Below are 27,967 nucleotides of genomic sequence, written 5' to 3' on the forward strand. Positions count from 1 at the left end.
CCCTTCCTAGGCCTGGTTAAAGCAACCTTTGGCATGGCAGAGGGCTTCCAAATGCCATGCTGGCAGGACCTCCCGGCTCGGCTCCCAGGAAGGACGAGTGATCATATTTAACATAATTTGTCACAAATTTACATAAGTGGAAGAGAAATGCCTAAAGGAAAAAAAGGGAAGAGAAATCCAGGTTATGTTTTTTGGTTTTATCTGTGTTTTTTTTTAATTGTTGTTTGTTTTTGGTTTTTGTGCCACACCAGGCAAAGCTCGGGGGTTACTCCTGGCTATGCACTCAGAAATCACTCCTAGCAGGCTCAGGGGAGCATCTGGGATGCTGTAGATTGAACCTGGGTTCGACCCAGGTAAGCCACTTGCAAAACAAATGCCCTACAGCTGTGCTATCACTCTGGTCCCATCCCATCTGGTATGTTTTGCCTTGCTTTGGAGAAAAGTGGCCACAACCACCAGGCCTTGGCACTCAGGATCCTGTTTAATCTCCTCTTCCACTGAAAGTTACAAAAACTGCAAGGAAGGGATCAAGGTGTTACGCTGTGCTTCACAACTGGAGCTCTCGTTCCCAGTGTCGTGGCAGGGAAGAACATCCAATAGGAGATTAGGCTCTGGAAGTCAAACCTCTGCTTTTCTTACCTTTTAGTTTCCTTGTTATCTTTTCTATCTCTTTTTTCTTTCAATGGCAACTATACAATATAAACATTTCTTAAATGTTTTTATATACTGATTGAATCTCACCTAAAAGAAACCCTCTTTTTTCTTTTTTTTCCCAGAGGATATAGATACTAGAAAATGCTATTCATTATTTGGTTTGGTTTTGGGAGGTTGAGGGGTCCACCTGGCAGTGTTCTGGAAAACAAAAGGTTCTGGGAAGGGAAGGGGTACGTGGAGCCAGGGATCAAATTCAGGACCTCACCTCTTCAAGTTATATGCTTTACCACTTGAGTCATCTCTCCCTAAAATCCCTTCCCATTTTATAAACTGAATAAAGGGATACTATAGAATTTAATTTTTTTTAATGCATGAAGTATCCTATAAGATACAGGGGTCCTCAAACTTTTTAAACAGGGGGCCAGTTCACTGTCCCTCAAACCATTGGAGGGTCTGACTATAGTAAAAACAAAACTTATGAACGAATTCTTATGCACACTGCATATATCTTATTTTGCAATAAAGAAACAAAACAGATACAAATACAATATCTGGCCCGCGGGCCATAGTTTGAGAACCATTGCGATGAGCCCTAGGCTCCAAAACGAGGATCTGGTGAGATGTAAGTCTGGAAGCAAACACTGACACAGGAAATAATCCACACAGTAAAAAGGAACAAGAATGGTTCAGGAAATCTAGCACTCAAGCAAGGAATCCCACCACACAAGCCTTCTGCTCCTAAGTAGGAAAGGAGAGTAGGGGGCAGAGAGATAGGATAGCAGTAAGGTATTTGCCTTGAATGTGGCAGACCCAGGAGGGACCTGGTTCGATTCCTGGTAGCCCATATGGTTCCCCAGCCTACCAGGGGTGATTTTTGAGTGCACAGCCAGGAGGATCCCCTGAGCACCGCTGGATGTGGGCCAGAAACCAATTGATCAATCAATCAATCAATCAATGAAGTTAAAAAAAAAAAAGGAAAACAGATCAGTGGAGGAAGCCTGAAGAATGAGCCCCTGCCTTCCTCAGACCCCTGCTTTTATTGACAAGAATGAGGCCACACCTAAGGTGAGAGAGGAATACCAAGTAGAGAATAATCCAATAATCCCATCACCAGATCACATCCTAGGGTGGAGTATGAATATTGATTAGAGTGGGACCAGTAATCCAACAGTGTCACATACCTTCCTGAATACAAGTGAACAATTAAAATGTTCTTATAGTCTTGGACTTTTCAAAGATGTCTGTATCATTATATTGCGACTTTGCATCTGGCTGGCCAGGGTTCAATCCCACATGGTCCCTAGTCTACCTCCAGGAGTTATTTCTGAGTGCAGAATTAAGTAGTAAGCTCTGAACATCACTCGGTGTGGTCCAGAAAAGCAAAAGAAAAATAATCTATAAATGAATAAGTTATTCTCAGTGAAATAAAATTTTTTCATAAAGTATTAGCTGTTTAAAGTATAGAGTGTAAGTACAAAAGTAACTTTTAGACACTGTATGAGAATTTTAACCATAACTCACTGATCCCTAATTTTGATTCAAAGCTATGATGTCATCTCAGAAAATATTATCATGGTGCCACATAGTCTCCTATAATCAAAATGATTTGATTTTCATTTTGCTTTAATATTGCATAAGCGAATAGCTCAAATTTTTCATAATTACTGCTCTGCAATTTTGTAGCACCTCTTGGCCAGAAGCAAAACAATTTGCAACAGAGTGCATTCTTAACAATCCTCTAGGCTGCACTATAAACAGAAACAATATTCAAACAAAAGAAAATCCTGACATCCTTACAGGATTTTTCAACAAACCCTTTCAAAATATACTTATGGTTTACTTAAAGGTCACTAGTGGTAAGCCTATTATATGTCACAGCTATGAACATCCTTCTAAAAGAAGCCAAGTATAAATAAAACAGGTAGTGTTTTATTTATACAGTTATCTTACTTCACACTGACCTTGAGAAAGAAGAATGCTAACCTTTAAACAACTACTAAATAGTTATAAACACCTGCTGTAGAAAACCAGAACTATAAGGAACATAAACAGAGGACAAAGTCCCTTCCTCCAAATGCAAGTCCTGTGAGGAATTAGTACACAACCTTATAGAAGAAATGTGTTTGTGATTCTATTCAGTACCATAAACTAGTTGTGATTCTGAGATGACTCTTGACATGAACATCTCTCAATCTGGCCCCAGCAGCAGAACAAGGATCTAGGTGTGGGTGAACTGGGTGAAAAATAAGGTAATGGGCCGGAGAGATAGCATGGAGTTAGGGCGTTTGCCTTGCATGCAGAAGGACAGTGGTTCGAATCCCAGAATCCTAAATGAATCCCATTTTTTTTGAAAAAAAAAAAAAAAAAAAAGAATACAAAGATATTCATTGAGTTTCAGGCTTATAATGTTCCAACACCAATTCCTTCATCAGTGTCTACTTAGCTCCACAATATTCCCATTTTCCCTCTCACCTCCCAACCTGTCTCTATGATAGTCCCCTCCCCAAACACACATAGACACTTTAAGGTACTGCAGTTTACAGTACTGTTAATGACAGAGTGTCATGAATGCCACTTTACCTCCTTTCAGCACCTCATCCTAGTCCAGAGTGATACCTTCCTTCTATCACTCTGTAGTACTCCCTTCCCTGATCTTTCTCCTCCTTCCACTCACAGTGGCAAGTTTCTTCAGCCAGAAGTCAAGTTCGGGGGACCATGCCGGAGGTTGGGATTCGAACCACGGTTTGTTCAGGGGTTAGCTGCATTCAAAGCAGTCACCATATCTGTTACACTATACTCATTCTCTGACAGTGGCAAGTTTCCTACTAAGGAAGGACCAGTTCTGCTCTTCATTTCTAGTAGGCCAAGGACCAGGAAGATAGTGCAGGGGCTAAGAGTCATGCTTTGTTTTGTATGTGCATGTTCTGTTTTGTATTTGATTCTCGCCCAGTTGTGCTCAGGGCTTATTCCTGGCTTTGTGCCAGGGATCACTCCTGTTGTCAGGGGGACATAGAGGTTGTTGAGGATCAAATCCAGATGTGCAAGGGAAGTGCCTTACCTGCCAGGGGTCTCAAACTCGTGGCCCGTGGGCCGTTTGTGGCCCTCCATACAACATTTTGTGGCCCTGCCATAGAGGAATCTTTTTTGTTTTGTTTTGTTTTAGTTGTTTGGGACCCCCCCCCCAATGTTCAAGGCTTACTACTGACTTTGCACTCAAGAATCACCCCGACTTTGCCTCCTGCGGCCCCCAGGTAAATTGAGTTTGAGACCCCTGCTCATCTCTCTTGCCCAAATAGTCTCTATTTGGTAGGCTCCCACTTAATCCCCAGGTGCCCCTGCATGAACCTGGAATCCCCACACCATACGGCCTATCATCAGTACCTTATGCTCAGGCAAGGTGCTTTGGACAATTGGCTGGGTTAGTCAGAAATCAACCTGAGTGTCCAAGGGTTCTTTAAATACCTCTTGGGAGGCCCCAGCAAAGCAAACCAAAGCAAGGGACCAGGGCTCAGAGAGGTCATATTTTGTCTTCTTACCAGAGCTCTCTGTTCCTGTTAACTTGTTTACATTGATAATGATAATAAGTATAGTAGTGAAGCCATAATACCTGATAGTTCTTAAAATTTTAAGGTGCCAGGCTTTTTAATAACCACTGTCCACATATTATCACCTATCAATATTCATGACAATTATTTGAGCTAGGTGCGGTGTTATCTTCATTTGAAAGAATGTTTGAATGCCTTACAAGGCACTCAAGGGTCATAGCCAGGTTTGGAAACCAGGTATCTGATTGCAGAGTTGAGTTCTTAATTATTTCACATATATCTTTGCACAAAGTACACGATGCCCTCTTTCTTACTGTTTCATGCAAGTCAAAAGTGGGTAAAAAGTTGATGCCAGTCAACCTATTTTAGTGTTTTGGAAAATCAGATTGATTCCTTAACTAGTTGGCATAGAGTTTACCAATATGGTTACCTTCTTTCTTTCTTTTTTTTTTCTTTGGTTTATGGGTCATACCTGGCAGCGCTCAGGGGTAACTCCTGGCTCTACACCCAGAAATCGCTCCTGGCAGGTTCGGGGGACCATATGTACATAATTAAATATGCTGTTATTAAAATTACAGGAAGAAAATAAATACATGTTTGGGTAACTGAAGGAAGAGAGAAGGCAGGTGCTACTACTTGAATCAGTGGCAGATAGGAAATGCTTCTTAGAGATCACCTTGAATATAAGACTGGAGAATGAGAAAGTCAAGGGTTGGGGAAAGATCTAGAATGAATGCTTAATGAAGGAAATGGTTTTTTTTTGTCAGTCTTTTTTTTTATTTTGTTTTTTGGGTCACACCCAGCAGCGCTCAGGATTTGCACTCAAAAATCATACTTGGCAGACTCAGGGGACCATATGGGAAATGGAGAACCAAACCGGGAGTCCGTTTTGTAGTGGCCATGTGCAAGGCAAACACCTTACCACTGTGTTATCTCTCTGGCCCCTTTTATCAGTCTTCTTCATCACTATACCCCAGGCCCTTGAAAATGCCTGGCATATAGCAAGCATTCAGTATCAGTGAAACAAATGAGTAGCTATTTCTGGTAAAGGGCATCAAAAAATACAAGTAAGTACCATTGTGGAAGCCCAGAAACAGAAGGAAAGGACAGGATGCAGGTGGGATGCGGTGGGTGGTGGCACAAACACTAGCTCCAGAGTTTCAATACTTGGTCAGATTCTTCTTTCAAAGTGCAGCACTGAGCACTGCAGAAAGAGCTCAATGAACTGGGCACATGCTCAGCTTGGTGATAGGCTTGGATTCTATCCTTGGTACTGCATGGTTCTCCACAAAAGCTGGAGCGACCCTGAGCACCACCACATTTGTCCCCCATCCAAAAGCCAGAGGTGGCACTAAAAGCCTTCAGCAGGGAAGGCAAGACCTGATGTATCTCTTCAAAGTCACTCTGATTATTTTGAAGAGAAGACATCTTCAAGAAGTATGTATGTAATAAGGGAGATTCCCTTGATAGGCCAGTATAGCAATTCAAACAAGGAAGAAAATCCTAGCTCCAAATCTAAGCTAATGCTGAACAACCCTACCCCAAAACCTTAAAGACAAACCCACAAACAGTGAACTGGAAACTTGGATTAGAAAAAAGTAGCTTGATAAAAGTTTGAATTATGAAGAATGCAAAAAAGCAAAACACTAGAATAATCCATAGGCTTCAATACTGGCAAGCAACAGATCAGTGAAATACTTAGGATGACCAGAAAAGGGAACAACTGGGGAAAGAGAGGGCAGCAGGGAGGGACATAAAATCCATTTGTTCAGTTCTGAACAGGAACATCCAGGATGAAAGTATCCACCGGAAGATGGCCATATTAGGGTTTAATTTAGAGGAAGTGCTTCATGACAGAACTATGAAAGTACAGTTCACCTGTGTATACATGACATTCAAAGCTATGGGACAAGATGAAACAATAAGCTAGGGGTCTTTGCCAAGTAATAAGAAACATGTAACCAATTTTGTTTCTCTTGTTGGCTTGCCAGAAAGTTCTAAACTCAACATAAATCTTAAAAAAAAGATTATCAACTTGGCTTGGCAATTCTGGGTTTGATTATCTAACCCTGTGACCTTCCCCTCTTCTATATGACATCTAGTCATCTTTCATCAAAAAGGCCTGTTGTGGGTCAGAGAGACAGCTCATAGGGCCAGAGCATGTATGCCTGACATGTGCAGGGCCCCGGATTTGATCCCCAGCTCTGTATGGCTTCCTAAGCAATACCAGGTGTAGATCTGAAGCTCCCAGCACTGCTGGACAGCCCCCATAGCCTACATTTCTTCTAAGTGTATATAATTAATGCTTTGAAAAATTCAATCATGAGGTTGTGTAGTTACGTGATTTGGAGAGCCAGAGGGACTGGCCCCCACATTACCTTCAATAACCTTTCACGACAGATATATCGCAGAGAAGTTATTTGTGGATGTACATTTCCCTGACAGAACCAAAGTTCCACAAGGACGTCGGCCACCTTATTCATCAACGGTGTCTTGTTCAGTGCAGACAGCCAACAAATAGGCAGTGCTTGCAAGTATGATATATCTATGCCTAGCGACAAAACTAAAGCAATTCAGTAATGAGTTTGAAGTCTTTATTCAAGGGAAAATGATCCATGGATTGGGGAGTCTGGTACCTCATATATAACTTGAGAGACAGTTTGGAGGGCAAAAGCAAGTTCTGTAGAATGTGAGGAGCAGCAGCCCAGAAATGAGGCATAACGGGCGAAGACATGCGGGATGATTTCCTTGGGAAGAGCATTGAAGGTACAGGGGCTAAGTTGCCTGCCTTGCAATTGAGCTCATGAGTGTGATTCTCAGCGCCCCTTCATGCACCAAGAATTAACCTGGTAGCCCTGCTGTCAAAAATTTCCTAGTGCCAAGAATGAGGTTCAGCCACATCACACATCATACATCACATAGATGTGTGAGTGCTCACTGCTACTGAGTGAGTGACGTCCAACGAACAAATAATTTTTTGTTCTTGTTTTTATTCCTGGCAGGCTTGGGAGACCAGATGGGATGCCGGAGATCACACCCAGGTCAACTGTGTGTAAGGAAAGCACCTTTCCTGCAGTGGTATTACTACGATAGGCCCTGAACACCCAATTTTTTAAAAAAGATACAGATGAACCCTGGTCAGCAGTGTGACCAGCAAGCCTTTCAAAAACCTGAGAAAGTAATCTAACCAGAATATTCATAAATACCAAAAATTTGTGTATCCCAGAGCGTGTGAGCAAGCACTACCACTAAAGGGGTACAACTCCTAACAAGTACACCAACTAAATGTGCATGTATCACAGTAAGGGTGTGTCTGTCTGTCTGTCTGTCTGTCTGTGTTAACATCAACAGTATAAAGGAAAGCTGGAGGAGGAAAAGATTAAATAAAGCCAGCACAACCTGCCCGCTAGTACCCTACATACATCGGTGTATGAAAACTGAGTCCAGGAGCTGTGTTTGGTACATATTTGGTTTCTTGTTAGAGAGGTGTTTCTATAAATTAGGATAACTAAAAATTGCTGTCTGGGCCAGACTTAACCTTGAAAGTCTGTTTAAGAAAATCGGGGCCGGGCGGTGGCGCTAGAGGTAAGGTGCCTGCCTTGCCTGCGCTAACCTTGGATGGACCTTGGTTTGATCCCCAGGCGTCCCTTATGGTCCCCCAAGCCAGGTGCAATTTCTGAGCTCTTAGCCAGGAGTAACCCCTGAGCGTCACCGGGTGTGGCCCAAAAACCAAAAAAAGAGAAAATCATACAACATTGACATATAGAAGGAATAAGAAAGCATGGAATCTCATAAAACAGTCTAGTAAGAAACTTATCAATATTTATTGGTGATCTAACTAGACTACTACTAGTCCATTTTCTTTCCATTTTTGTTTCTGGGCTACACCCTGCAATGCTCAGGGGTTACTCCTCGCTCTGTGCTCAGAAATCACTCCTGGAAGGCTCAGGGGATCATATGGGATGCCGGGGATCAAACTGGTAGGCTGCGTGCAATGCAAAATGCCCTACCTGCTGTGCTATTGCTCTGTCCCCTACCAATCCATTTCATCAGACCATTTGTTAAGTTTGGAAACTGCTTCTTCATGAAATTTCTGTGTAGAACGAAACATTTAAAATATGTAGAATAATTGTTGGGCAGAAGCTAACTGCAAATAAAATAGATGGAAGGAAGGAAGGAAGGAAGGAAGAAAGGAAGGAAGGAAGAAAGGAAGGAAGGAAGGAAGGAAGGAAGGAAGGAAGGAAGGAAGGAAGGAAGGAAGGAAGGAAGGAAGGAGGGAGGGAGGGAGGGAGGGAGGGAGGGAGGGAGGGAGGGAGGGAGGGAGGGAGGGAGGGAGGGAAGGAAGGACGAACAAATGAAGAAATGAACAAACAAACTTATCAATGGGAGAGGGGGTTCCAGGTTACTGAAAGCCAAAGTTAACCAAACTTGCTGAGTGAGGCTGTGAAGAGAAGTAGCATGATTAAAAGATATCCAATAGAGGGTTGGAAAGATGGTACAGCTTGTCTCGCACCTGGCTAACTTGGGTTCAATCCCAGGAACCCTGTATAGAGCCCCACCAGGAGTGATCCCTGAGCACAACCTTAAACACAGCTGGTCTGTGAACCAAACAAACAAAAATATAGAGAAAACCGGATGAGGTTATTTTAGAAATAAAATGACACCTTTGCTTTCAGGAAAAGGAACTTTTAGATAAGAGTGGCAATCCTCTAACTCCAGAGAGGACCCTCTGTAATCTATGTGCAGACCAATTTGCATTCTGCTATAGTTTCTGGAGCGTAGAACTTGTGTAGTATTCCCCCATAAACATAATAGAAAAAAAAACTCTTCCACACAATACGTATTTTTCCTATAGTTACAAAGAAAATTTAAACGGACAAAATATAAACACAAAATACGTGTCAGAGCTGTGGAGACATGAGCTGGATGGAGCACATGCTCTGTGGAAGAGGCTCAGGTTCAATCCCTAGGTTTCAAGGCCTCTCAGAACCTCCAGAAACAAACCGCACAGTGCCAAGTCAAAAATGGCCCAAGCACTGTCAGGTGTGAGCACCCAACCAAAAGCAAAATAAAATAATAAATGTTAAAAATGATCTTGTCTTTAAAGTACTGGGATTGCACATTCGTGTGTTTATTTTTCAAAATGGTCATGAGAAATGAGAGTTAATATAATGGGGAAGGCATGTGCCTTGAGGTGGCCAACCTAGATTTGATCCCTGGTGCCACAGATGGCTCACTAAGCACTGCCAGGAATGATCCCAGAGAAGAGTCAGGAATAAGCCCTGAGTTCGAGAGTCGCCATACATTCCTGATGATCTGGCTTTTCCTCCCTCCTAGGTACCTACCTACCCAAGAGAAATAAGAACATATGTTTGTACAAATACCTAAGTGAAAAAGTGATTGCAGCTCTAGTCACAATCAACAAATATATCTCATCAGAGAATGAATAAACAAACTGAAGAAAATCCATACAATGGGATATTACTCAGAGACAAAGAACAACTCAATACCAGCAAAACCATGAATGAATCACAAAAGCATCAGATTAAGTGAGAGGAAGCAAGCACAGAATATGCCATTCATGATAAAATTCTATAAAAGTGGCTGGAGCCAGAGGACAGAGGATAAGGCACTTGCTTTGTATGCGGCTCACACAGGTTCGATCCCCAACACCACATATGGTTCCTCCCAGTCTCACCAGGTCTGATACCTGAATGCAGAGCCAGGAGTAAGCCCTGAGCACTGCTATATATGGCCCTCAAACAAACAAAAAATCTGAAAAAAAGGCAAAAGGCAAAGACCTTACATTTTGGGTATGGTGGGAGTTACTGTAATAAGTTTGTCAAAACTCATGAAAATGTTCACTACCAAAGGGTGTATTTTTTTTGCATGAAAATGACTCCCTAAATTATTTATTTAAAGAAAAATAAACTTTCATCTTAATATGTGCTCAAGGAAAATTGTTAAAGCTTAACATTGTTATCTATGGTCATTCTGAAAAATTCTAGAAATTTCTTCACTAGCAGATATACTACAGATGTCCTAGTAATGTGAGGAAATAGAGTCCATATTTTTTTCCTTTCTGAGAGCTATGTCAGACCAGTGTCAGGCAACTAGAACTGTGTGAATGCTGGATATAGAGACTAATAAAGTGAGGCTTGTTTGCTGGAGTGCTGTGTCTCATTGTTCTTCCATCACACACAAAAAAGGAGTGTTGCTGTGCTCTCGGAATGTGACCTTCTCACTGGGCAGCTATTACATCATGACCAGTAACACTGTCTAAAAACCCTATTTCCTCACACACCACAAAGCAAGTGGTAGAACAAAGCAAACTAAGCAACCACAATGAAGGACCCAGAAGACTTGAACAAGGAGGCTGTGTCTAATCCTAAAATCAAATCGTTCATAAGGAATATTTCTGTGTTTAATATTCCAAGAGTTTATTTTTGTAAGTGATGGTTTAATCTCATTTTTTTTTTTGTTCGTAGTTTATTTGTTTTTTTATTTTTTGTTTTTTGGGTCACACCGGGCAGCGCTCAGGGGTTACTCCTGGCTCTACACTCAGAAATCGCTCCTGGCAGGCTGGGGGGGGGGGGTGGCATATGGGATGCTGGGATTTGAACCACCATCATTCTGCATGCAAGATAAATGCCCTACCTCCATGCTATCTTTCTAGCCCCTTTAGTTCGTAGTTTACAATAATAACAAAATAATTTTCAGAATTTAAGTATTTTTGGTGGGTGGGTAAATTTGAAGTTCAGGGTGTACCTTTGGCACTGGTAGGGTACTACATGAGGTGCTAGGGATTAAACTACCTGCTGTACTATGTCTCTGGGCCAAAAGTCCAAATAATTTTTGTTATTTGTTGAACATGTAGTTTATGAGGGCATTTTGTGATCGTTAATTCCATTTGGCTACTTTTTTTTTTTTACCTAGATAGGGTGCCATTCATTGCACACATTGGTTATTTATAAATTTGATTATTCTCACCTGAACTAAAGCTTTCAACTTTTTTTGTATTATCATCCACAATAAGAAATGAGATAGCATGGAGGTAAGGCGTTTGCCTTTCATGCAGAAGGTCATCGGTTCAAATCCCGGCACCCCATATGGTCCCCTGTGCCCGCCAGGAGCAATTTCTGAGCCTGGAGCCAGAAATAACCCCTGAGCACTGCCGGGTGTGACCCAAAAACCAAAAAAAAAAAAAAAAAAAAAAAAAGAAATGCACTAATACTGCAGCCCCACACATCATTTTAATTTGTGCCTATGTACCTAACACTGACATTTTATATCACATTTATCCACAGATCACATTTACCCACTGTCATTATAGTCTCTGAACTTGAACAAACATCCACACAATTCATATCTTGGCTAACAATAATTGAACTCATTGCACCAGAGAATAAACAAAAACGATGACATCTCCGTATGTCTTGAACACAGGGTTAAAAATGGCTCAGACTGTTCTCGAAAGATGTCAAAAATTATGGGTATACCAGTCATACAGCTGAAAACTAGCAATCTCAGGAGGTGGGCCAAAACTCTGCCCTGCCAAACCCACGCCTGCAGCACCCATCACCCATAACCCCTGCTTTGCCAATGGCCCATCTTCACCATTCCTCTGTAACTCTCTGAAGACACCAATCTGACCAAAACTCTAGGTTTGCCAGTTTTTGAGTTGACATCTCCAGGACATTTTTGGATTAAATGAAGCCTCTTCCCCTGCCTTCTTCTACCTTCCAGAAGCCCTGACTGCTAAAACCCTACCTCAAAATCCATAGCATCAGCAATAATGTTTAGACTTACAGAACCACATGGCTGCACTTGTGGCCTCGTGACAAATCCACCTTTTGTTGTTGTTGCTTTTAGGCCACACCCAGTGACACTCAGGGGTTACTCCTGGCTCTGCACTCAGAAATCGCTCCTGGCTTGGGGGACCACATGGGGTGCCAGGAATTGAACCCAGGAAGACAGATGGAAGAACAGTCAGAGCCCTGTATCCCTTATGCTCATCATTAAATATAAGGCAATGAACAGAGCCTGGCTTTCTAGATCTTGCTTCTTCAACCCCTTCCAGTTACCCTTATTATTACCCCTAAATATTACTCTCTCCAACCCCTATATATATATATATATATATACATACATATATATATACACGTATATATGTATATATATATATGCTTTCTCTTTCCCATATACAAAACATACACTCTCTCATACACACACACACACATACCAACACACACTCAAATACACATAGAGTGAAATTAAATGTGGGTGGAAAATTTCAGTAAAGAAGAAAATGAAGCAATGATTTTTCTTAATATCTGTGGACATTCTTGCCAATTGCTATGTATGTTTCTCATGTAAAAATATTTTCAACAATTAATAAATCTGAAAAATTTAATTGTTGGTCAATACTGTCTTCTCCTATTCCACAATAAACTGTTTGGTATTGTGATAACCAGGAGATATTTTATATGAACATTGAAAAACTTACTTTTAAGGATTCCCATAAAGGAAACTGGACCAATGAGAAAGGAATCTGAGGAGAGAAATAAAAAAAGGAATTAGTAAACAATGATCAGTTTGCATGAATTAATTCATAGTTTGCCTTTACTTAATATGTATATTGTTTCATTTTTGCTTATGTACATAATACAAATAACATTAGCTTATATATGGTTATTTAATGTTATTAAACTATAACAATGACAATACTTAGTATATTATAATAATATAATAATTCAATGAAGCCTTTAAGATGGAAAGAGAAGGATAATATAGAACATGTACTGAACTGTCAAAATAAATATTTCCCATTATGGGCTGCAGTAATAGCACAGCAGTTATGGTGTTTGCCTTGTACACAGCAGACCACATATATATATATATATATATATATATATATATATATTTTTTTTTTTGTTTGTTTGTTTGTTTGTTTTTGGCCACACCCATTTGATGCTCAGGGGTTACTCCTGGCTAAGCGCTCAGAAATTGCCCCTGGTTTGGGGGGACTATATGGGATGCTGGGGGATCGAACCGCGGTCCTTCCTTGGCTAGCGCTTGCAAGGCAGACACCTTACCTCTAGCGCCACCTCTCCGGCCCCGAGACCATATTTTTCTATGGAAACTAGAACTACTTATTTTTTGGGCAGTGCTAGGGTAGTCAAAAGACTAAAGGAAGGGGCCGGGCGGTGGCGCTCGAGGTAAGGTGCCTGCCTTACCTGCGCTAGCCTAGGAGACGGACCGCGGTTCGATCCCCCGGCGTCCCATATGGTCCCCCAAGCCAGGAGCGACTTCTGAGCGCATAGCCAGGAGTAACCCCTGAGCGTCACCAGGTGTGGCCCAAAAACCAAAAAAAAAAAACCAAAAAAAAAAGACTAAAGGAAGGGAGTGGAGAAATACTACAGCAGATAGGGTCTTGAGTTGCATGTGATTAACCTGGGTTCAACCCCTGGCATCCCATATAGTCCCTCAACACCTCCAAGAGTGATCCATGAGCAGTCAAGAGTAAGCCCATAGTACTGAGTACCTGGGCGTGCCTTCCCTACAAAAACAAACAAAAAGACACCCTTCTCCCCCCCAAATAGTAAAACTCCAAAAAACTAAAGGAAACTGAAGTAAAGAGAGAAAGGGAGGGAAAAGTTGCAAAGAGGTGAAAGTAGGGAAAGAGAAAGAGGAGTGAGGGAAGAAGAGAGGAAAGGATGGGGAAATAATGTATCTGCACTCAGTTCCCTAACTCTAAGGTCTGGAATTACCAAGCACTCTTGGAGTTCGAGGCATTATGCAGATAAATACCTCGTATCTTCCACCTCACTCAATTCTTACAACAAACCTATAAGACAGTAGGGTATTCTTCTTCTTCCCACTTTACATGGGAGACACAGAATTCAGAGAAGCTGGATTAGGAATCAAGAGGCACCTATTTAGTTACCAATAAACTAGACTAATCCCACTTCAAAACCTTGTCTGGGCACTGGAACAATGATAGTACAACAGACAGGGCATTTGCCTTGCACAAGGCTGACCTGGGTTCAATCCCTGTCATCCCATACAGTCCCTGAGCTGCCAGGAGTGGTTTCTGAGCACAGAGCCAGGTGTAAGCTCTGAGCACCATTGAGTGTAGCCCTCTCCAAAACAAATAAACTATCAACAGACTAACCACACCCAACAACAACAACAACAACAGTAAAATACTGGCTGTTTTCTAAAGACTTTTCAAATATCATAAATGTAGTTTAATAAAATATTCAAGAGGAGAACAAACAGGAAAAAAGGCAGAAGATGATTAAACTTCCTTCCTTGTACTATCCCTCTCAAATGTAAGTATTTTAGGAGGTAATATTTCATATTTATAAAATTTTTAAAAGGGCTTCCAACTTAAGATGTTATGGTCTAAGTTAGTATTCTTTACATTTTGATCTTTTTTTTTAAAATAAAAACCAATACAACTGGCAGTGTGCTATATATGTGGATATGTAATAAAAAGTACTAATCTTTCAACCCTATAAACGAATATTATGTACATTTTCCTCTATTACAATTTACTACGTTACAGAGCCAGAGACATAGTACAGTGGGTAGGACATTAGTCTTGCATGTGGCCAATTCAGGTTTGATCCCTGGCAGCCCATATGTGATCCGGATTACTACCAGGAGTGATCCCTGAATGAAGAACTAGGAGTAAGTCCTGAGCACAGCTGGATATATACCTGCCACCCAAAAACATTGGAGAAAAAGGAGTCCATGAAATCTATTTACTTAATTTTGCCTTTCACAAGGCCACATCTGGTTCCCCAAGTACTGCCTGTATTTCCTGTGCACAGAGCCATGAGTAAGTCCAGAGGCCTACTGAGTGGCCTACTGGGTGGTACCCATGCATACTGGGTGGTATTTTTGGGGGGCAAAAAAATATAAGCACAACACTTATATTAAATTGTTCTTTATCTACATTTGGATAAGCTAAATGATTCCAGCAAGTATTTTAAAGAGTAAGACAAGAGTCGATCCCAATTCTACTCTCTAAAGTAAGAGTAATTGATGATATAAGTAATTATATATGCTGCAAATGCATAAAGGATGAAATTTATTTCTAGTTTCTGGTAGTGAAATAACCTTCATAAGCTAAACTTCGAATGTGTGAAAATTCTTCAAATATTCTTTAAAAGTGCTTTTTTATGCTCGTCCTTCACAATATGAAGAAACAACAATGAAAATGTGCTCCACACATGTGAAAGCAGCACTGCCAGCAAGTATGCTCTATGGCTAAACAAATACTTCTCCCAATGTCTACACAATGTGGGCCTGTCAGAAAGTAGTTCCCTCTCCAGGGCTGGCTTGGAGTTACATAACAGATGTTCCTTCAAAATGGAGAATTTAAAAATGCCACAAGTAGATGTAACCTATTATTCTAAAATGTTTTATAGGTGAAGAAAATGAATGGCTGCACTCAGAGGTCTAATATTCCGAACACAACATACCCATTTTATGCCGCCCAGAGCTACAAAATGGTTCACTGTTGTGACCTTTTCACTGTGTCCATTGAAGAGGTTTTATTTGAATAAGGTTAGTCCCAGGACACTAATAAGTGAGTGGTAGTAAAATTGGCTGCCATCAAAGAGGCAAAGTGTGTGTGTGTGTGTGTGTGTGTGTGTGTGTATGTGTGTGTGTGTGTGTTGTGTGTGTGTACATGCACAGAGGGAGGCTGCTAAAATTCAACATGGTTTCCACATAGTAATAAACAAAGCAATAATTCCATGTAAGAGTCCATGTAAGGAGCCCATGTAAGGGCCCATGTAAGGCAGAGATGTGTGTGTATATGCATGGAGGGAGGCTGCTAAAATTCAACATGGTTTCCACTTAGTAATAAACAGCGCAATAGTTCCATGTAAGAGCCCATGTAAGGCAGACCAAATGAAATCTGAGAATAATGAGGAAAGTACTGAGCATCACTAATGAAAGAAAGAACGGACTATGCTACATTATGAACATGCTTTTTTTCTCACTAAACATTGAACTAGACTAATCCTTAAAGTCAAATAATGTGTATACCTTTGTAATCCTAAAATAAACAAGTGTCTATCACTTTACAGTCCTTTAATTTAAAAAATAAATTAGTGGTTTACAATTAAGGAAATATAAAGAAATTATTTCCATGGCGTCATTTGGACCAAATAGCATTCAAGTTTAAAAAGAGTAGTAAAAGATAAGGATGGACACTGTACATGTATTAAGGGATCAGCAGTCTACGAGGATTTAACTCTTTTCAAGATATAGGCACCAAATGAAGAAGCAGCAAAGCATAAAATCAACTGCTAAGTGACCCGAGTAGCAATACTAGTAATAGGAAACTTTAACAATCCATTCTCATCTTCGAGCAGATCAATCAAACAGGACATCCATAAGGAGATGATATTAGGTTTCACAAGGGTCTTAAAGAAGAAACTGGAATAATTGGGACCTGAGAGATATGTACAGAACTCTCCACTCTCAAAAAGCCAAAAAGCATTCTTCTCCAATACATATGGAACATTTTAGAGAATATACAATGTGCTGGGGAATAATTCAAGCATTAATAAAGTCATAAAAGATAAAAAATGATCAAGCACCTTCTCAGACCACAATGCCATTAAGTTAGAAATTAGCCATAAAAAGAAATTAGTGAGGTTGGAATGATAGCACAGAAGTAGGGTTTTGCCTTGTGTGTGGCCAACCTGTGACAGACCTGGGTTTGATTCTCGGCATCCCATAGGTCCCCCAAGCCTGCCGGGGGCAATTTCTGAATACAGAGCCAGGAGTAACCTCTGAGTGTTGCTGGGTGTGCCCCACACCCTCACAAAAAAACCCCAAAAGAATGTAGGGGGAAATCATTTGGAATAAGAATAATATATCATTAATCAACTATTGGGTCAAAGAAGAACTCAAAGAAGAAATAAACAGATACTTCGAAATGAAGGAGAATGAAGACAAAACTATCAGGGTCTATGGAAATAGCAAAAGTTATTACAAGTTATATAAGGAGAAAGTTATTTGTTTTTGTTGGTTTTTTTGTTGCTGTTGTTTTGGGGCCACACCTGGTGGCTCTCAGGGGTTACTCCTGGCTCTTCGCTCAGAAATCACTTCTGGCAGGCTCGGGGGACAGTATGAAATGCAGGGGATTGAGCCTGGGTCTGTCCTGGTCAGCTGTGTGCAAGGCAAATGCCCTGTTACTATGCTAACGCTCCGGCTCCAATAATGGGAAAGTTAACAGTGCAATCTTACATCAGGAAATAAGGAAAAGTTCAATTAGTACCTTAGTTTACACTTGAGAACCCAGAAAAAAATAATAAATGTGACAGATGAATCCTGAAGTAGAGAGAAATAATAAAAATTAGAGCAGAAACCAATGACAGAGAAATCAAGAAATATAGAGGACCAATCAATGAAATGAGGATCTGTTTTTTGTTTTGTTTTGTTTTGGGTCACACCTGGCAGCACTCAGGGGTTACCCTGGCTCTGCGCTCAGAAATCACTCCTGGCAGGCACAAGGGACCATATAGAATGGTGGGATTCAAACTACAGTCTGACCTGAATCAGCTGTGTACAAAGCAAGTGCCCTACTGCTGTGCTATCTCTCTGGCCCAAGATCCGTTTTTTGTAAAAGAATAAATAATGTTGACAAATTTTGATCTAGGCTCATAGTTGTTTTTTGTTTTTTAACTAAGAGCAAAGCTTCTTTTTAACCAAGGTTTGTTTGTTTTGTTTTTTAAAGAAAATACCATAAATCGGGGCCAGAGAGATAGCATGAAGGTAAGGCGTTTGTCTTGCATGCAGAAGGACGGTGGTTCGAATCCCAGCATCCCTGAGCCTGCCAGGAGCGATTTCTGAGCATAGAGCCAGGAGTAATCCCTGAGCACTGCCGGGTGTGACCCAAAAACCAAAAACCAAACCAAAACAAAACAAAACAAAACTATAAAACAATTAGAGATAAAAGTGGAGAAATTACAAAAGACACCTCAGAAATACAAACGATCATAAAAAGTTATTACGCCACTAGTCTAGAGAACCTAGAAGAGATACATGAATTCTTAGGATCACACACCTCCCAATATTGAATCAGGAGTAAGTAAAAAACATGGGGCCTCCTGAGTACTGCCTGGGAACCTCCAAGAAATGAAGCTGGTTTCCCATTCTTCCCACGGTTATTTCCAAAATGCTAAGTAAGCAGTGACAATTTAAGTTATAGAAGAAAAGAGTCAGAGACAAGTTGAGGGAGGTGCTTAAAGACCAAAAAATTTCAAAACCAGAATTCCTGACAAGATCTCAGAACTCGGGGCCGGTGAGGTGGCGCTAGAGGTAAGGTGTCTGCCTTGCAAGCGCTAGCCAAGGAAGGACCGCGTTCGATCCCCGGGAGTCCCATATGCCCCCCCCCCCAAGCCAGGGGCAATTTCTGAGCGCTTAGCCAGGAGTAACCCCTGAGCATCAAATGGGTGTGGCCCAAAAAAACAAACAAACAAAAAAAGATTTCAGAACTCTGGGCTGAAATGACAGTACAGTTGGTAGGGCATTTGTCTTGCATGCTGCAAATTTAATCCCTGGCATCCTATATGGTCCCCTGATCCTGCCAGAAATGATTTCTAAGTGTGGAGCTAGGAGTAACCCCAAGCACTGCCGGGTGTGGCCCAATAATATCCATCCATCCATCCATCCATCCATCCATCCATCCATCCATCCATCCATCCATCCATCCATCCGTCTAAACTGACAAAGGGTCAGGAAGCATGCTTTCAGTTTAAATTTGCATGCAGCTATAATCCCTTCCAAGATGTAACTGGTTTGTTTCCTACATCTGAGAATAACATTAGCATATATAATTCAGTTGTCTTTGCTTCCTAACAACACCTTTTCTTCCCTTCCAGTCAGTATATACTAGCATCCTTGACTCTGAAAGCAAACATAACTGATGAAAGTGAATGACCAATTCCCAAATAAGTCCTACCACATAAAAGAAATCATTTACTTATTATTCTACCAAATGTGCTTGATAACCAATGTACAATTTTATTTATCCAGGTTTTCCCTCACTTCTGAAGCATTTTTTAGTAGTATAGACTGTATAAATGATGTTTCCCAGATACTAGAGAAATAAAATAAATTTAAAAGTCTCATCAGGGGCCAGAGTAGTGATGCAAGCAGCAGGGTGTTTGCCTTGCATGCACTAACCTAAGACAGACCATGGTTCAATCCCCTGGCGTCCCATATGGTACCCCAAGCCAGGAGCAATTTCTGAGCACAGAGTCAGGAGTAACCCCTGAGTGTCACTGGGTGTGACCCAAAAAGAAAAAAAAAAGACTCATCAGGAGAAACAAATATCTCCCCTAATAACCACACTATCTGTAAATATACATTCTTGTGCTGCAAACAAAATTACAACTAAAAGCATGGAAAATAAAATATGTATAATAGTTTGGCAATATGAGTAGCTCATTTGCTGGCACCCACATATCTATCCACCTTCCTCTTTCAACACCATCCCCAAACTTCTCCAAGTGGTCCTGAATATTAAAAGAATAATTAAAAGCAGCTCCATTAGCATAGTACGACAAGGTGAGCAGTAATGTAAGTCTGAACACTTTGCAGTATTTTCAGAATACTGAAAGAAGGGATTGGGGAGCAAAGGAGCAAGGGAGAGGAAGTCTGAAAAACACAGATGGGGAGGGCATCTGGCAAACAGAGTCCTTAGTAACTATTATAGGAATGAACAAAGGGAGGAGCAGCATAGAAATGAGAGAAGGAAAGGAAGAGAATATGGCTAGTGACCGAATTAGGAAAGAACCTGGTCTTCTGGGTTAAAGTCCCATAAATACGTTTCACCCATCAACTACTGATTTACAAGTTTCTGTAGAACAATGTTCTGAATGCTAAATATCAAGAAAAGCGGGGGTGAGAGTTAGCACAGCAGGTAATGTGCTTGCTACCAGTTCAGTCAAGCAGCCAACTTTCCCCAATTAGATCCCTGTTATTGAAGATGGTTCCCTAAGCATCTCCAGGAGTGACTATTGAACATACAGCTGGGAGTTACCCCTGAATACTGTCAAGTGTAGCCTCAACCCCTCCTCACTCCAAAAGAAAGAAATGAAAATATAAATTATATGCAAAAGGAATAAATGATGTGTAATTACACACAAAAATACAAAAAACTGGTCATGTGCATTGTTAAGTCAGTAAGCCAGGTAAATAGTGTGTATTTAAATACACACACACACACATACACACACACACACACACACACACACACACACACACACCAGGAAATACCAGCTTTGGAAAGCTATTTCACAAATGTTTCTCTAATTCTTACAAGATAATAGAAAACAGCATGAGAGCCCAGATGTTGAAAACTATAAATAATATACTTGGTAAATAAGAGAGAAATCATGCTTCAAGAGGAATAATTTTGGGTAACAATTACAGCATTAGATAAATAAGTGTAATACACTACCACAAAATACTGCCCCAGTTTACAGTTTTTTTTTTCAATTGTTATACAAGTTAGGCCTGATTTTATGTAATTTGTAAACAACTTTACCACACACTATCAGTGTTTGACCATTAATTACAAAGCTAGTTCAGGCATATCATCCAACTACACGATAAATGAGAAGAAACAGGAAACAGATTTTTAACATCTGATACAAATTTTTAAAAAGATGATGGTAAATACTTATTAACTAATAAAAGCAGCAAGAAATCAAACCAGATTTTATCGGTAGGAAAATTCCAATGGGAACATCTTTTTCCCACTTAACTTGAATATATAACTGCCTTCACACTTGGTGGCTTTTGCTCCATGTCTCCTTTTATTCAAAGACTCAGCAGAAGGAAGACACTGTATGATATGCCATCTCGAGGCAAAATGCAGAAGTAAGAAGGCTGATACAACACCTAAGAGGTATTCGTTCTCTTCAGAACTAAAACAACTTCCCACTGGTCAACATGAGACATCACATCAAGTCTGACTAAGGGACAAGAGGAACTGTAAATCATATAGCAGGCAGATAAGTATGGTGGATCATCTAATGGGAAATGTGACAAAGAGTTCAGGACTCTCTAAAAATTTATTCCCATCTTTCCATTTCTAAGTCTTATATGTTTATCCCTATTGCTAAGTTAAAAAATCTAGACAAGAGCATATATCATATAATCAAGGAATTGGAAAGAAAATTCTGTTCAAAGCCTTTTTGTTTGATTGTTTGTTTGTTTGTTTGTTTGTTTGTTTGACTTTGGGTCACACCTGATGGTGCTCAGGGGTTACTTCTGGCTCTTCGCTCAGAAGTCGCTCCTACCAAAAAAAAGGGGTGGGGGTTGGAGAGATAGCACCAGTGGTAGGGAGTTTGCCTTGCACGTAGCTGATCCAGGACAGACAGTAGTTCGAATCCCAGCATTCCATATGGCTCCCTGTGCCTGCCAGGAACGATTTCTGAGTGCAGAGCCAGGAGTAACTCCTGAGTGCTGGCGGGTGTGACCCTCCACCCCCCCAAAAAAAGAAATAACTTCTAGTAGGTTCAGGGGACCATATGGGATGCCAGGGATCGAAACTGAGTCCATCCCAGGTGGGCTGCATGCAAGACAAAAGCCTTACTGCTGTGCTATCTCTCCAGTTCCTAAACTCACTTTCTTTACCTCTATTTGTTTTCAATCTGTTTGGGGCCACAGATACAGACCTGGAGCTATAGAAGTAAAGATTAGGCTCTTTTGGGGCCTGAGCTTTAGAACAGTGGTAGGTTGTTTGCCTTGCAAGCAGCTGATCTGGGACAAACCCAGGTTTGATCCCAAGAATCCTATATGGTTTTGTGTGCCTGCTAGGAGTGATTTTTGAACGAAGAGTCTGGAATAATCCCTGAGTGTCACCAGGTTTGCCCTCTTCATAAGATTAGGCTTTTTTTTGTCACTCCCATAAGATTAGACTCTCATGAGGACAAAGAATGAAAATGGAATCTGTACTTTTCTATTTTTCAAAGAGCTGGGCCCTGGAGATTAGGCCCTAGAAATGCTGGAACAAGAAATGTATAGCATTGTTGCCAGAGAATGTTTGGTCCATGGAGAACTGATAACCTCTGAGCAAGGGCAGTGTTTCTCGTAATCATTACTAAGAACCAAACTGAAGATGACAGGAAAAACAGACAATATATGAGGGTTGAACATATTAGTCCTTAGTCCCTTGAGAAAAAGGGACTAAAGCCCATAATCAAACAGAACAACTTGAGACCAGCTTGAGTCAGAAAACAGGTAGGAAAATACATGGGAGAGTTCACTATAGCAGAGAAGCAGCTAAAACTGCTTCTTTTCTCCCACAAACCATATTCTTATCCGTGAGACCATTAATTGGGAACTGATAATGATTGGAAGGGAGGGTTGGGTAAATTAATCTGACCTTCTAGAAAAGCACCTGACTTATAGTGGGTATTCTATAAATAGTAAACCAATGACTATATCTTAGATAAGATACATTGAAATAAGACATATTATTATGACTATAAATCTAGAAACTATTTAGTAATTCTCTAACTTAATCGACAGTGAAGATGGGAAGCCTGTGATGTGGTTCAACAGCAAGCTAAATACTTTGTAAAAGGCCTGGCACATGTTCTATCCTTGACACCAAAATAATAAAACAAAATGAAGTTGATTTAAAAGAGTAGAAAAGTTTGCCATAAAAATATTAAAGTGCTGACTTTTGGGGCCAGAGTGATAGCACAGTGGGTAGGACATTTGCTTTCATTTGGCCGATCTGAGTTCGATCCCCAGCATCCCATATGATTCCCCCTAGTCTGAAAGGAGTGATCTCTGAGTACAGAGACAGGAGTAACCCCTGAGTGCCTTTGGATATGTTCCATAAAACAAAAACAAAGGCAAAACAAAAACCTGCTGACTTTTCAACTTTCTTATATTTCAAACATTCAATTTTCTTCATAATGAAATACTTCTTGAAAACACTAATCAACTCATCTCAAGTTTGTCTGACATATCCACTCTTAAAAAGTGAAGAAATGAGGCAAAGGGGAACTGTAAAATACATGTACTGCAAATGTTCCACATTATTAAATAGAATACAATATAGCTTGCTCCTGAGGAATCTAGTTTTTTGTGGCCCTTCCTTTATTCAAATTCAGTATGATTTATATACATGGAATTTGAACTATTTTCTTAATGTGTTACCATAGAAAGATGAACATATTTTTAAATGAAGAGGTTCTAAAATTTGACATGTTAGAAAAGTCTAGAGAAACCACAACAAAAACAGGAATTGTGGAAAAAAAACAAGTATGGGCATATTAATGAGTGGTTTCCTATGCACAGAGTCTTGTGCATAGAAAGTATTGCATACACGTTTGCAAATGAACCCATAAATAATTACCCACTCTGGAAAACCTCCAGCAACCTATCAGCAGCATAGTACATACCATCTCACCTTTCCTTAGTACTTTCTCTGACTTTTATTCTAGTTTTTTACTTAGTAAATGCTTTAAGTCCCAACAAACTGGAACTGCATGAATGCATTGAAAAATAATCCTTACTCATGGCTCTGTATTCAGGGATCACTCCTGACAGTGCTCAGATAATAGAACCTGGGTCAGCTGCATATCAGGCAAATGCCTTACTAATTGTACTATCTTTTCGACCCGGTCTATACAAAGAAATTCTAGTCCTACATACACACCAAAGACAAATGAGTATAAAAACCCATAATTTCAAATCACGTGCAACTTTTTTGTAATATCAAAAAGTATCAACAGCCCAAATGCCTATCAATAGGAGAACTATAAAGCAAATTATGGTATATTAATATAATATAAATTAAAAATAATGTCTAAAAATATATACATGTACTGTGGATAAATCTCATTAAAAAGAGACCAACATAAAAACGGGGGGGGGGGGTCTGAAATGTATAAAATATCAATGATGAAGAAAGTTAAATCAGTAACTAACTATTGGGGAGAGGAAGTATGAACATGAAATGGGAAGAGGCCCAAGGAAGCCTCTGTGTCTTGATGTGGGTTGTGGTTATGGTGATATGTATTTTTTAGGTCTATGCACTTTATAATATATAAGCATTTGTATCTCAAGAAAGAAAGTACAGGCTATTTGGGGGAAGGGAGCTTACTCCTGGCTCTGTGCTCAGGGATCACTTCTGTCAGCACTCAGGGAACCATAAGTCATGCCTGGGATTGAACTAGAGTCACCCTGTGCAAGACATGCACTTTATTCCCTGTACTATCTCTCTACCCATGACAGGTATTTCTTTAATTGCTTAAGAAAAAGACATAATTATGGGGAGGATAATGATGTCTTTGTCTACGGAAAAAAATGTGAAAGTTCTATATAAAATGTTAGTCTTGAAGTTCTATATATTAAAATTTCATATTGAACTTATATCAGCATAAGAATCTTACATATGTTTAAGAAATAAGTATAGCCCAGGGTCCAGAGCAGTATTAAGTGCAGTGGACATGGTATTTATTTGCCTTGCATATGGCAGAATAGGGTTCAATACCTTGCATCAGGACGGAAAGATAGCAAAGTGGTAAGGTGTTTGCCTTGCATGCGGCCAACCTAAAAAGATCCCGGGTTTTATTCCCGGCACCCCATATGGTCCCCAAGCCTGCCAGGAGTGATTTCTGAGGGCAGAGCCAGGAGTAACCTCTGAGCACTGCTGGGTGTGACCCCCAAACAAACAAACTAATATCCTGAATCCCTTAATATCCCCCGTGCACTGCCAAGAGTGATCCTTGAATGCAGAGCTAGGAGTAACTCAGGAGCATAGCTAGGTGTGGCAAAGACTTGGTTACATTGAACAAAAACAATTTCTAGAGGGAGGAATCAAAATCTACCATGATAAAAATAAAAGTTAACTCTGGATCAGAACAGAAAACAAAAAATATACTCTTTTCATTGAAAAAAATTCTAGGCACTTCATATTTGATCTTTTAAAGGTCAAAATGACCTATTAAATCTATCATTGTTCTTGGGCCACAACCAGTGGTGCTCAGGGCTTATTCCTGGCTCAGTGCTCAGAAATCACTCTTAGCAGGCTCGGGGAATCATGTGGGATGCTGGGGATTGTGAATCCGGGTTCATCCAGGGCAGCTGCGTGCAAGGCAAATGCCCTACTGCTGTGCTAGTAGGCCCCATCAAGTATTTCTTGATTGACTGAATTCTTAGAGAGGTTACTTGACTTTTGAGTCATTGGAGCAGAGACTCGGGTAACTACAACATGTTTGGCAGTTCCATCAACTCCAGCCTAGTCTCTCCTTAGAGGTGCTTACGATCCTCCATGAATTAGTTTTCCTTACTGCCTTGTGATTAAAGCTTTCTCAAGGGTATGAGCATAAAAGAACAATGGTTTTGTCCAATGACCAGTTCTAACTATCATGGTGGACCCTTCTCTACACTAACTGCATTCACTGCTCTTTGAAGCAAGCTTCCTACTATGGATTGGCCCTTATCTCTACTGTCTATAGCAGGAGAGGGTGGAAGGAGGTGGGGGGCTAGAGGGTGAGAGGAAAACTGGGGACATTGGTGGTAAAAAAAAAAAATGCCCTGGGAAAGGGTGGTGTACATTCTGTGACAGAAAATCAATCATGAACACTTTTGTAACTACAGTGCATAAATAAAGTTATTATAAAAATAAATAAGTAAATATAAAAGAACTATGGTTTCATATATTATCTGGACATTTCTTGTTTGGGGCTCGGTAAGTTCTAATTAAAAGGGCACATCAGAAAACAAAACAAAATGAATAAAAAAAAGAACACAACATATCAGAGTGTGGAGAGTTAATTTAAAAGAAATTAGTAAACTCAGATGCTTTCATAAAAAAAATCTTAAATCTATGATGAGTTTGCAATTTAAGATGCTACAATGAGGCCAAAGAGATAGCATGGAGGTAAGACATTTGCCTTTCATAGAGAAGGTCATTGGTTGGAATCCCAGCATCCCATATGGTCCCCCAAGCCTCCCAGGAGTGATTTCTGAGTGTGGAGCTAGGAGTAACCCCTGAGCGTTGCTGGGTGTGACCCAAAAATTAAAAACAAAACAAAACAAAAAGATGCTACAAAGAGCAAAGCAGACCCTAAGTAGGAGGAAAACAGACAAAAATGGTTAACATTTGTTTTAAAATTGGTTCTTTGCTATTTAGGGATGGGGAGAGAGATGAGAGGCAGAGAGCAGAATGACATTTAAAGTAATAGATGTAAAAAATAATAAATGTGTTGATTCTTAAAACAATTTTAAAAAGAGGGCTGGAGAGATAGCAGTGGTAGGGCATTTGCCTTGCATGTAGCCGGCCCAGGGCAGATGGTGGTTCAAATCCCCACATCCCATATGGTCCCCCTTGCCTGCCAGGAGCCATTTCTGAGTGCAGAGCCAGGAACAACTCCTGAGCACTGCAAGGTGTGACCCAAAAACCAAAAATAAAAAAATTAAAATTAAAAAAGAAACTGAAACACAAGAACAGAATAAAAATGTCCTTTTGTTTGTTTTCTGAGCCACACTCAGCACACTCAAAGGTTACTCCTGTCTCTGCACTCAGGAATTATTCCCAGCAGGGCTTGGGGGACCATATTAGATACTGGGGACTGCTTGAACAAAAAGTAATAAGCAAAGAAACATCACAATGTATAAAGAAATCAAGAGCTAAAACAATCGATTACAAGAATAAGATAGCTTATGATAGGAATCTATTAATGTAAACCAATATTAAATATTATATTAAATAAGTTGTGAAAGATCATCTTTAGGTAAAAATGTTTCTGTAAAAGTATTCCCAATATATAAAATATGAGGAATAAAGAATAAAGAAATATACAAATATGTAAAACCAAAACTGTTTCCTTAAATATATTAAGGAAGATATTCATCTTACACAATTTTTTTACAGGATAAAAAATACTATTTCCTGGGGCCGGGTAGGTGGTGCTGGAGGTAAGGTGTCTGCCTTGCAAGCGCTAGCCAAGGAAGGACCGCGGTTCAATCCCCTGGCGTCCCATATGGTCCCCCCATGCCAGGGGTGATTTCTGAGCACATAGCCAGGAGTAACCCCTGAGCGTCAAACGGGTGTGGCCCAAAAACCAAAAAAAAAAAAAAATACTATTTCCTGACATTTCTTTTTATGAGGAATACACAATCCAAACCAAAAATATTTCCCCCCCAAATCTGGAAAGCAATATTCCTCATGAATACAAATGTAAATTTTAGAGCCAGAGAGATGATGTAAGGGGTAAAGAGCTTGCCTAAATGTACCTGACCTTGGTTCAAAGCCACATATGGTCTCCTGAGCTCTACCAGGAATGACCCCTGAGTAGAGGGCCAGGAAATAAGTCCTGAGCACTGCCAGATGTAGTTTAATCAGACCACCCCCAATAAAATAAATCTGATTTAAAAGTTAATTTAAAAAAGAAACTTGAATAAAGACACATGCATGTGTACATACACACATGAACTGATACAACATCATGAACAAGTAAGGTTTCTTCCTAAATTTAACCATCTTTTAAAAATCAACAACATTTATAACACTTGTAAAGAAAAAAAAAACATATGATTATCATAATAGACCAGGGGTGGGTATTTTTTTCTGCCAAGGTATATGTATATTGATCATATCATTAGTGGATCATATAATACAGCCAGACCAACTGCAGGTAACTGACAAGAAATATATATATATATATATATATCGGTATCATCATGTACCAGGGCCAAATAACATGATT

General features: G+C 40.1%; 1 protein-coding gene across 1 annotated transcript in view; it reads right to left on the bottom strand.

Annotated features, from left to right (window-relative positions):
- The window catches only part of SLC25A26 (solute carrier family 25 member 26), a 149,864-nt gene that overhangs the window by 30,276 nt on the left and 91,621 nt on the right, over positions 1-27,967 (bottom strand). Inside the window, exon 6 of the mRNA XM_049777119.1 lies at positions 12,706-12,750. Within this exon, the coding sequence (XP_049633076.1) occupies positions 12,706-12,750 (45 nt within the window). The remainder of the gene's footprint in view (positions 1-12,705; positions 12,751-27,967) is intronic.

The sequence above is a fragment of the Suncus etruscus genome, chromosome 7 (assembly GCF_024139225.1).
Source record: "Suncus etruscus isolate mSunEtr1 chromosome 7, mSunEtr1.pri.cur, whole genome shotgun sequence".
Lineage (NCBI taxonomy): Eukaryota > Metazoa > Chordata > Mammalia > Eulipotyphla > Soricidae > Suncus > Suncus etruscus.